This window comes from Scyliorhinus canicula, chromosome 6 (genome assembly GCF_902713615.1).
Source record: "Scyliorhinus canicula chromosome 6, sScyCan1.1, whole genome shotgun sequence".
Taxonomy (NCBI): domain Eukaryota; kingdom Metazoa; phylum Chordata; class Chondrichthyes; order Carcharhiniformes; family Scyliorhinidae; genus Scyliorhinus; species Scyliorhinus canicula.
The window spans coordinates 194964157-194976171 of record NC_052151.1 but is presented as its reverse complement, the minus strand read 5'-3'; the positions used below and the strand labels follow the sequence as shown (position 1 = coordinate 194976171).

Below are 12015 nucleotides of genomic sequence, written 5' to 3'. Positions count from 1 at the left end.
ACCATGCTGCCCTCTGGTTCTAACTTTTATAGTTAGAAATCTTACAACACCAGATTAAAGTCCAACATGTTTGTTTCAAGCACTGGCTTTCAGAGCACTGCTCCTTCCTCAGGTCCCCAGTCCAACGCCGGCATCTCCACATCTAACTTTTATGTTATGGTCCCTGGTCCTAGATTACCCAACCAGCTGAAATATTTTCTCTCTGTCTGCTCTGTCAGTTCCCAATAATATCTTGAAAACTTTGATCAAGTTTAGTGCAGAAGGAGGCCATTCGGCGCATTGAGTCTGCACAGTCTGATCAAACCACTCTTTACCCTTCAACTTTCTAGGCAATGCAAACCTAATTTGTGTAACCATGCTCATAATTTAACCTCTGAAATTTTGGTCTCATTCTGGTGAATCGTCGCTGCAGTCACTTTGGTGCCATCCTTCACAAGGTGTGGTGCCCAGAACTAACATAGTACGCCAGGCGTGATATAATCAGGGCTTTGTATAGGTGAAACATTATCTCTTGTATTTCAATCCTCCAGATCTTTTGTGAAACTGCGCAAGGCATCTTCATTAATTATTTTTGGATATCCATTGGTTCTAGCTTAAACATTCATGAAGTCCCTCGTCTAACCTTTTTTAGCTCCAATGTGTATGACCTCACATTTGCCCATATTGAAACTAATTTGCCTATTACCTTTATCTATTATTATTCACTTTCTAATTTGTCCTTCCATTTTGCAAATGACACAATAAATGGGAGGATACGGAGAGGTTTAGAGGAAGTGAGGGATTTAAGAGTGAATATCCACATCTCCCTTTATCAAGAACAAGCTTCCTCCGCGTTTTCCTTGCTTCGAACACCACGCTCGGTGAAACGGAAGAGCTGGCCAAACAACAGCGTCCTCGGAACAGCATGGCGTAACTCATAAGATCTGCCCTAAATGTGTGACACCAGTGAGTCCCTATTAATGTCTTCAATTAACAACAGTGTGCCGCCCTGGCTGTGGCAATGCTAGAGGTTTCAAACCCGTCGACCCGTCGGAAAAGACACTCGCGTGAGTGTATTCAAATAGTAGGACAGGTTGATAAGGTGGCTAAGGAAGGCATATGGAATCCTTTTCTTTGTTAGCTAAGATATAACATACAAGTGCTGATAGGTTATTTTGGAACTATAGACCACAACTTGAGTGCTGTGTGCAGTTCACGTTATTGCAGGAAATATGTAATTGCATGAGAGAGGGCACAGAAGAGATTTACAAAGATGTGGGCAGCATAGTAGCACAGAGGTTAGCACAGTTGCTTCACAGCTCCAGGGACACAGATTCGATTCCCGGCCTCGGTCACTGTCTGTGCGGACCTCCCCGTGTCTGCGTGGGTTTCCTCCTCCCACAGTCCAAAGATGTGCAGGTTAGGTGGATTGGCGATGCTAAATTGCCCTTAGTGTCCAAAAAAAAAGGTTAGGTGACGTTGCGGGGTTAGGGTGGAGGTGTGAGCTTAGATAGGATGCTTTAGGGCAGCACGGTAGCATGGTGGTTAGCATAAATGCTTCACAGCTCCAGGGTCCCAGGTTCGATTCCCGGCTGGGTCACTGTCTGTGCGGAGTCTGCACGTCCTCCCCGTGTGTGCGTGGGTTTCCTCCAGGTGCTCCGGTTTCCTCCCACAGTCCAAAGATGTGCGGGTTAGGTGGATTGGCCATGCTAAATTGCCCTTAGTGTCCAAAGAAGTAAGGTTAAGGGGGGGTTGTTGGGTTACGGGTATAGGGTAGATACGTGGGTTTGAGTAGGGTGATCATTGCTCGGCACAACATCGAGGGCTGAAGGGCCTGTTCTGTGCTGTACTGTTCTATGTTCCTTCCAGGGCCGGTGCAGACCCGATGGGCTGAATGGCCTCTTTCTGCACTATAAATTCTACAATTCAACGTTGTCTGGACAAGCACTTAACTGTGCCACAAACGTTCTATAACTCTATGATCGACTGGCTTACAATACCAATGCACCTTTGCATCATCAGAGAAGTTAGATATGCGGCTTTCTAATGGATCAGCTAATGGGCAGCAGGGTAGCATGGTGGTTAGCATAAATGCTTCACAGCTCCAGGGTCCCAGGTTCGATTCCCGGCTGGGTCACTGTCTGTGTGGAGTCTGCACGTCCTCCCCCTGTGTGCGTGGGTTTCCTCCCACAGTCCAAAGATGTGTGGGTTAGGTGGATTGGCCGTGATAAATTGCCTGTAGTGTCCTAATAAAAGTAAGGTTAAGGGGGGGGGTTGTTGGGTTACGGGTATAGGGTGGATACGTGGGTTTGAGTAGGGTGATCATGGCTCGGCACAACATTGAGGGCCGAAGGGCCTGTTCTGTGCTGTACTGTTCTATATGTTCTATGTATGAGAGTGTGTGCATGTATGTATGTGTGTGTGCATGTATGTGAGTGTGCGCATGTAAGAGGCCGACCAAGTCACTCAGTTTAAGAGCAAATAGGGATGGGCAACAAACACAGGGTTGTCAGTAAAACCCCCCTCCCATGAAAGAGTAAAGAAAAAATGAGTATGGGCCAAATGGTCTCCTTCTGTACTGTCTGATTCAAACAATGACAGAACTGACTGGTACAATACAAAGCATGGGCAGCAAAACGTTGAGTGCGTTAATGAGGTTAGATGATGGAAGGGCAGCCAGGAGACCCTGGAAGTGACAAATTGACCCTTATTTGAATTTAAAAATTTAAATCCTGATCTTTCCCGCCCCCCGTTCACAATGTGAATGACACTTACGTTTATTCCATCAAGGCATGTGCCGCCATTCAAACAAAGCTTTAAAGAGCATTTATTCACATTGATTTCGCAGTTGTGCCCAGTGAACCCAGCTGGGCAATCACATGCATATCCCGGCATTGTATTCCGACACACTCCCCCATTGAGACAGGGCAGCAAATCACAGCTCCTCACCAGCTCCTCACAAAGGGATCCTTTAAAAGACAGTATCACAGTTAGTTTCAGAGCAGACATTGAGAGCTTAGTATCACAGTTAGACACACGTGCCACTTTTGTCAATATTATATCAGCTATTATTCCTTTCATAACAAATGGCAGAAAGAAGTCTGTGTGATATGCTTGACATTTTCAGTAAATCAGATTCCCCAGACACTAACCAAGGACAGGAAGAGAGTTGAGCTTGAATAGGATGAATATAAGAAGCACATTCATGCACAAATGAATGTCTCAATTAACTGTGCGCATGGTCTGATACCCAACTGTCAACACATGAGCAAACCATGCTCTGCTTTATAATAACTACGCAGGAATGTTTCAATAATTACGGTTTTTATGATCCTGAAGACTTGGAGCATTAGTTCCTGGTGCACACAGGTGGCACTTTAGGTTTCAAACAGTAGCATGCCAATTGAGGAGCAAGTTCTTACCTGTGGGTGGAATTTTCCTCCCCCTCCACGGCACGTTCTGCAGCAGTGGAGAGCGGCTCATCAATGGCGGGATCTCAAAAGCTACAGCAGGGGCGTGCCATAGGCAGGACCATAAGATCCTGCCAGCATGGACGGCCATTAAATCCCGCCCTATATAGCCACAATATTGCCGATGTGAATTGGATCACGTGTTCGTCAAGACCAGTATTTCATGAAACAGGTGAATGATAAGAATACGGTTGAGAGTTGGTACATTCTGAATCACACCTGAAAGGGTGCTGGAAACGATTTAACAACAACATTGCAGAAAATCAATATTTAAAGGGTGGAAAGAGTGGGACAGTGCAGGGAATGAGACTAATTGGATAGCTCTTTCAAAGAGCCAGCAAAGTCAGAATGGGCTGAATGGCCTCCTTCTGTATTGTCAGAATTTATCACTGGAAGATTTAGAGTCAAAGCATGAAGATGTCAAAACTGGGTTCGAAGCCATTGCAGGGAAAGCAGAGCAGAAGGCTAACAGCAGAGAGAATTTCTCCGCTCTTCATCAAAATAGGATCCTTTATATCTGGCTGAGGGGGCAAGGCGAGCACTCATGTGAACACGTCATCTGAAAAAAAATACAATGCTGAAAATGTAGTGCTGCACTGAAAAACAAACATACCTGTTATCTCAAACTACAGGTGATTCTTGACTAAAATAAAGACATGAAAAAGCGTGGAAGTAGAAGCAAACCATTTTCCCAGTCAAGTTCATGTATATCATGGGGCATATACTTCCATATAGTCCATCTAAGCAGCTGGGAGGAAGCTCCTGCGCAAATATCCCTTAATGCTCAATGCTCATGAATCCACTGTCTCCACTTCTCAATCTAGGCCCTTCATAAAGAACATCCTCTCAAACCAGGTTTAAAAACACGGCAAAGCTCGAAAAGCCATCTGGCCAGTCAGTTCCTCCTGCCAAGTACTGTTGCCGGGCAGATTTAAAAATAAGCTGTGGCACCTATGGGGTTTTCTGACCATTGCTTTCATAGGTTAAATAGGCCCTCTGCTGTTTTTAGCAGGATCTTTATACAGGGACTAAATCACCTTCATACAATATTATAACAGCCAGAAATGGGGTTGGGTTGCTCCAATTTCTTTTTGAAGAACCCAAGTCACACAACATCAGGCTACATGTGGGTCTAACACACAGGAGATATGTTTTAGTTAGTGTGTTGGTCTCCAATGGGCGGCATTCCTCGAGCGACACATCAGGAAGTTTCACTGATTGTGCAGCTATTGCCTTACTCTGAAATTTGGAAGTAAGATTTGTTATGACCATGCAAGACATCGGTGTCACAGTCAGGGCCAATGGAACGCGTGGAACTCACACTCCAAGCAGTGTAATAACTGAAGCTTCAGTTGGTCCAACCAACAAGCCATCTAACCATCATTCATGCGAAACAGTTTTAAGCAGCAATAATGTACGTGTCGACTACCGACGCCATAAGAGTACATTCGCAATGACAGGAAATATAGAACAGATCTCAGCGTGAATCAGTAAGAAAAAACCAAAATTGCTGAAAAGAAAGTCACACAAACACCAGAGAACATTCACGTGTCCTGCTGTGATTAAAATTCTGGACTTATCTACAGTGGGGGAGAACCTTCTGACCCTCCTTTTACGGCGGGAGGGAATGGCGGAGGGGCCGGAAAATTGAAGGGAGGGTCCCAAAGCGGTTTTTATGCTGATGTGATGCCATTCAGGTCACTCTGGCTCGAACATCCCTCAACGCAAGAAAGTCCCTCACCGGCGGCGTGGCATCAAGTCAGAGGGGTATTTAACAGGTTTTTTAAAACGGGGAACTGGCGAACAGAACTTGCCGGGGGCACACAGGTATGTGGAGGGAGAGGATCACACCCGGGCAATACCCTAGCACTGCAGTGTCTGGGCAGTGCTAGGTGCTTCCGTGGGGGAGGTGCCCGATGCTCCGTGTCTGGGGGGGGAAGGGAATTCCTCAATGTTGGAGGGCGGGGGACGAGGTTCAGGTAGCGGTTTCTGTTTCCATGCAGTCCATGTTTTATTTATCCATTTTTATTTTTGATGCGACCATCAATTCACTCGGAGACTCGAGTCGAAGTACACAGTGGTTTTAATCAGCTTACAACTTTGCCTGCCTGCGACTGGTACATTACTGAAGGTGGTCCTGCAGGTCAACTGCTCTTATACTTCCTATAAGGGGCGGAGCCATGGGCGGAGCCTGTACATGCTCCACATCGCCCCCTGTGGGTGAAGCCATAGATGGAGCCCACAGGGTTAATGGCATGGCATAATGCAACACAGTATACTGGTGAATTACTAGTGCTTATACATTCACCACAATTTTTTATTCTTTTGAATGCCGGAATTGCTGGCAGGAAGGGCTCATTCAGATCCCCCCCCCCCCCCCCCCAACCAGTGTGACATCGTGGGACCCGGTTCCTGGATTTTTCTTTCCGAAGTGTTCAAACTGCGGCGGGAAAAGCTGCAGTGCTGCATGGGGGCTGGATACCACTTTTCCCGCCCGAGTTGACACTAAAAATAAATGAGAAAATTCCACCCAGTGTAACTGCTGGAAATTTCTACTTAAAATGGAGATGGAGCCACTATATTGAGCCAAGCTATGTTAAAGCATACATACTGATAGTCAGCAGAAACAACAGAGGAATTTTGCAATTAAATGTGCATGCGCTTTAGCTCGGTCTTTTCTGCAGGATTTTCCAATACAGTTAGGTATAAGTGAAGAGAATTTCCACCATAATTGTGAAGGATAATGTGAGGCAGAAATATTTTATTCAGAGAATCGCCGAGTGCATGTCACAGTGTTACTGATGGTGGAATTGACTTGGCTTCCTGGGAGGGAGTGTTAACTGCCAAGCCCATTCAGGATTGGGCCCATCTTGGACCATTAGTTCATATTAAAAAAACCCTGCTGCTATGGTCCCTCGATGCTGTAACAAGCCCACTCATGTTTTACATTGGCATTGAGGAAGCACAGTGAATCAAAATCAGGAAAGTAAGAGCTTAAGCTGGAGTCTGTGGCTTTTGGGGGGGGGGGGTAAAAGATAGTCTTGCTTTTTTGTGGAGGGACATTGTGCCTCCACTGGGAGGTTGTTTAGTCAGTAAGTGCCACAATGCCATTGTGCTCAGCATGTGGACGTTCCTATCCCACTCACCCTGGTCATTGGTTGTTGAAACCTTGACGAAGAAGATAGTGGAGTACTGCTAATACGTTGTTTGACTAATAATCCAGAGGCCCAGGCTAATTTCCAACATGGCAACTTGTGGAATTTAAATTCAATTAATAAATAGTCACTAATGTCCTTCAGGGAAGGAAATCTGCCATCCTTACCTGGTCTGGCCTACATGTGACTCCCATCCCATAGCAAAGTAGTTGACTCTTAAATGTCCTCTGAAATGGCTGAATAGACACTCAGTTCAGGGGTCATTAGGGATAGACAACAAATGTTGGCTTTGCCGACAATGCCCACAGCCCGTGAAAGAATAATTATAAAAATATATTTTATTTCAAACATTAATAAATTCTCACATACAAAGGCATAACTATATAATACAGTTGTCTTTTTTATTTTAACAATGTAACAGCAACAACACTAAATCCCCTATCCCTCCTCAGACCGACTATCCTCCCTCCCTCACCCTCTCCCCTCCCAACCCGCCTGCCTCATCCCCCGAACTGCTGGCCACGAACAGGTCCTTAAAGAAAGTGATGAACGGCATCCACCAGGAATAGAACCTTTCTTCCGAGCCTCTGGGAGGCTGACACCTCAAAAGATCGCCACCAGCGGACACTGCTCTAGCTTGACTTCAAAGATCTCTGACATGGTCTCACAAAATGAGACCCAGAATCCAACTAGCTTGGGGAAGGACCAGAACATCTGCGAGTGATTCGCAGGACCCCCTGAAAAACACTCCCACCTGGTCTCCACCCCAGGGAAGAATCCACTCCTACCCATCTTAGTTAAGTGCACACTATGTACTAATTTAAACTGTGTCAGGCTCAGTCTAGTGCAGCAGGTAAAGTTCACCCTATGCAAGATGTCACTCCACACCCCTCCCTCTAAATGTAGGCCCAGCTCTTCTTCCCACTTCCCCGTCACCTATTCTTGCAATGGTTTCCCCACCTCCAACAAACACTCATATATATCGGAGATCTTCCCTTGCCCCATCTCATTTCATGATAGTATCCTAACTATCAGTGTGGGTCTTGGCAACTAGGGGAATGAAGGCAGCTCTTTACAAATAAAGTTCCTCATCTGCAAACACTTAAATGCAATTGTCCTCAGGAGTTGAAATTTCTCCTTTAGACCCGCAAATCTACCTTCCACAAACAAATCCCTGAACCACTCAATCCTTTTTCTCCTCCAGATATTGTACATTGCACCCAGCCCTGATGGTGTAAGCCTATAAATACCCAAATTGGCGACAGTAATGACACGTCCCCCAATCCAAAATGTTGCCCAAACTGGTTCCGAACTCTTAAAGATGACACTACCACTGGGCTTGTCGAGACTGGATGGGGAGAATGGGAGGGGCAGAGGCAATGCCCTTTGACACAACCCTACACAAGAGACCTCCATCCTTCCCCATCCCTCACCTGGCTCCTCAAACCACCTTCCCACTTTCCCAATGTTCACCGCCCAGTTGTAGAGCATCAGGTTGGGTAGAGTCAACCCACCCGATTGTCTCCCCCGCTGCAGGAGTCTTTCCCACCTAGCCAAAGGCAGAGATGAATCTGTCACCCGAGCGAAAAAAAAATTAGGGAAAAAGATCGGAAGACTCTGGAACACAAATTGAAACCTCAGCAAAATGTTCATTTTGACCATAAGTATTCTACCCACCTGAGATAGTGGAGGGCATTCCACCTCTTATCATAGATAGATTATCATAGAATTTACAGTGCAGAAGGAGGCCATTCGAGTCTGCACCGGCTCTTGGAAAGAGCACCCTACCCAAGGTCAACACCTCCACCTTATCCCCATAACCCAGTAACCCCACCCAACACCAAGGGCAATTTTGTACACTAAGGGCAATTTATCATGGCCAATCCACCTAACCAGCAGATCTTTGGACTGTGGGAGGAAACCGGAGCACCCGGAGGAAACCCGCGCACACACAGGGAGGATGTGCAGACTCCGCACAGACAGTGACCCAAGTAGGAATCAAACCTGAGACCCTGGAGCTGTGAAGCAATTGTGCTATCCACAAGGCTACCGTGCTGCCCTTGGTGCCCTTTCACCTCCTCCACCAGACTGGCCACTTTCAGCTTATATAACAGTGCTCAATCGTGCGCCATCTGAATTCCTAAATATCCAAACTTTGTTTATGCCAGTTTCTTCCCCAAAGAATTTACTGGGAAGATTTTGCTCTTGCTCATATTCAATCTGTGCCCTGAGAAGGATCCGAATCTTGCCAATTCTTCATAATTTCTACCATAATTGTGAAAGGATCAGAGATGAACAACAACAAATTGTCCGTGTAAAGAGACACTCTATGCTCCTCACCCCACCTCTCAATACCTTTCCAATCCCCTGATGATCGAACTGCAATGGACAATGGTTCAATCGCCAGCACAAACCATATTGGGAAAAGCGGGCATCCCTGTCTCATGTCCCTGTGTAGTCGGAAATATCCGAGCTCACAGCATTGGTCCAGACACTAGCCATAGGGGTATTATATAGCAGTTTCACCCAGGAAATAAAAGTAGAACCAAACCCAAATCACCCCAAGACCTCAAAGAGGTAACTCCCCTCCACCCGATCAAAAGCCTTCTCTGCATTCATGGAGATGATTACCACCGGCACCTGCTCTTCAGAGGGCAACATGACCATATTCAAAAGCCTGATGTTGGTCGACAGCTGTCGATCCCTGACAAATCCTGTCTGGTCCCCACAGATCACCTCCAGCAGGTCCACCTCCAAATGTTTCTCTAAAACCTTAGCTAGTATTTTCTTATCAGTATTTAATAGCAAAATAAGACTGTAAGAACCACAGGGGAATTGGCCCGCCTCCAGTCGTATATCCACACAGTGTGGAGCATGGTCCGATATTACAAACGCCGAGTACCCAACTCCCACCCCACCCCGGTGTAACGCCTTTCTCTCAATGAAGAAATCTATTCTGTCCCCCAGGGTCTGTCTAAATTTTAGTCCCCGTAAATGCCATCCTACTGTTGATCAAGATCGCCACTCCTCTCGACCTTGAATCAAAAATTGTGTGGAACATCTGTCCCACCCAGCCTTTCCTCAGTCCAGTCTGATTCTCTAATTCGCAAATGTGTCTCCTGTAAGAAGACTACCTCTGCGTTCAAAGTACTCAAACAAGTAAACATCAGGGACATTTTAACCAGACCATTTAGTCCAAAAATGTTCCATGCAACCAACCTAGTGGGTGCCTCCAAACCCTCTCTCTAGTAGTCATCCAGATCCCCACTGTGAGGATCTCCAACTGGGCCCCAACTACCTTGAATCCAGGCCCACCGAAGGTGGAGGCCACCTCCACACTCACATGGGCCCATATATAAAGAAACCCTTGTCGCCAGCATTTTATCTACCCTCCCTATCCCGACCCCCCCCCCAAATACAGCTATACACCAACACCCAATGCCCCACCCTTCCAAACATCTGCTAACCACCTCTCCAAGATAAGCACCCAGTTACTCCCCATCCCACTCCCAGCACAGAAAACCCAACCAATCTAAACTCATTACCTCATCCAACAAACAAAACAGAAACCATTCTCATCCCAAGCATCCATCCACAGCCCCCATCCACACTTTGCTTCTGTTAACTAGCAAGATCGCTAGTCACGCAACTCCCATCCAGCAAGTCAGAAAGAGAGAGAGAAAAAAAAAGGAAAACCCAACCAGAAAGAGTCAGACACCCACTTAGCCCAGTCCCTCATCCAAAGAAAAACAAAACTACATATTAGGCAAAAAAAAAAGAGTCCGCAGCCCTCACTGTCAAATCAAACTACTCCACACTATCATGTGCGAGGAGAAGAAGAGAACAGAACCCCAAGTAGCTAAAACACAAACAGGAACTATGAACATGAAAAATTTGTAGAACTCAAACCCCAGAACCACAATGAAATCTATTCTGGTCTACTCCTCCTGACAAAGTCATTTGCTTCCTCCAGTGTCTGAAAGTAATGGTACTTGTTTTTAAACGTGACCCTCAATCGAGCTGGGTACCATTACAAATCGCACCTCATTTTTGTAAAGTGCCACCTTGGCCTTGTTGAACCCAACTCATCGCTTTGCCAGATCCTCCCTGATGTCGTGGTAAATTTGAATACGGTGCCCTTCCAAATAGTTTTTGCTCATGGCCTTCGCCCAGGGCAGCCCAGGGCAGCACGGTAGCACAGTGGTTAGCACAGTTACTTCACAGCTCCAGGGTCCCAGGTTCAATTCCTGGCTTGGGTCACTGTCGGTGCGGAGTCTGAATGTTCTCCCTGTGTCTGCGTGGGTTTCCTCCGGGTGCTCCGGTTTCCTCCCACAGTCCAAAGACATGCAGGTTAGGTGGATTGGCCATGTTAAACTGCCCTTAGTGTCCAAGAAATGTTAAGTTGGGGTTACTGGGATAGGGTAGATACGTGGGCTTCAGTAGGGTGCTCTTTTTAAGGGCCGGTGCAGACTCGATGGGCTGAATGGCCTCCATCTACACAGTAAATTCTATGATATCTATGATACTTCAGCACCTGGGCCTGTCCTCTTGGTCTTCAATCTTGCCTCTTTAAACCTTTTGGGTCTCCGCCATCAACAAAACCTCAGCCTCCGAAGTGGCAATCCCGTCACTATGATCCAAGACCATCTCACAGATATTTGTGCCTTGTGCCTCCATCCACTGCGCTACCCTCTCCAAGGTTAACCACTTCCTTGATTCTTCTGCCATCCACTGTCTTTGTTTATGAACCCCCTACACGGAATTCCATCAATTTCTCCAATGGCTCCAGAGAAGGCGTCAACGAATCAGAGGGCTCTGCCATGTTTTTCTTTCCTCACCACGAGGTACTGCCAAATCTGATGTTCCCCCCTGCAGGCAACCCACATCGGAGGAGAGACCCGTCAGTTAAAATTCGCTTCCCCTTTTAAAACGAATTATACCCGTAAATCGGGTGACAAGGACGAAACGTACATCGCTGAGCGGGAGCCGCCTTGTACACGAATGCTCACTGTATCGCCGTAACCAGAAGTCTCCAAAGAATAAATTTAAGTCAGGATGAGATTGTAAACATTCCAAATGCAAATTGATGTTCCAAACCTTCTGCTCGTGACACACTTTTAACCCCCTGTTGGTATGAAATTGATAGCAATCTTAAATCCAATTCCAAATTTTGATCTTCACTCAATATCATTAGTGTCAACATTTACCTCCTGCGCACCAGGTACTTGTATGTGACAGTAATGGAAGGTCACCACTAGTTTGTTGACCTTTCCAATAATGCATCTGACAGGAATAAAATGTGGTAGAAACTCTAGTGTATGAGGGACTCACAAAAACTTACGTCTCAGAGATTTTCCAGGCTACAACAGCAGACGGAATAACAATCTGGTGGGTTTAAAAAAAATACATTT

At 46.2% G+C, this 12015-nt stretch overlaps 1 protein-coding gene across 18 annotated transcripts in view; it reads right to left on the bottom strand.

The window, feature by feature from the left end:
• Positions 1–12015, bottom strand: part of eys (eyes shut homolog) — a 3376609-nt gene that overhangs the window by 2266964 nt on the left and 1097630 nt on the right. For all 18 annotated transcript variants that reach the window (XM_038800705.1, XM_038800706.1, XM_038800712.1 and 15 more), the window contains one exon: positions 2755–2948. In XM_038800705.1, the coding sequence (XP_038656633.1) occupies positions 2755–2948 (194 nt within the window). The remainder of the gene's footprint in view (positions 1–2754; positions 2949–12015) is intronic.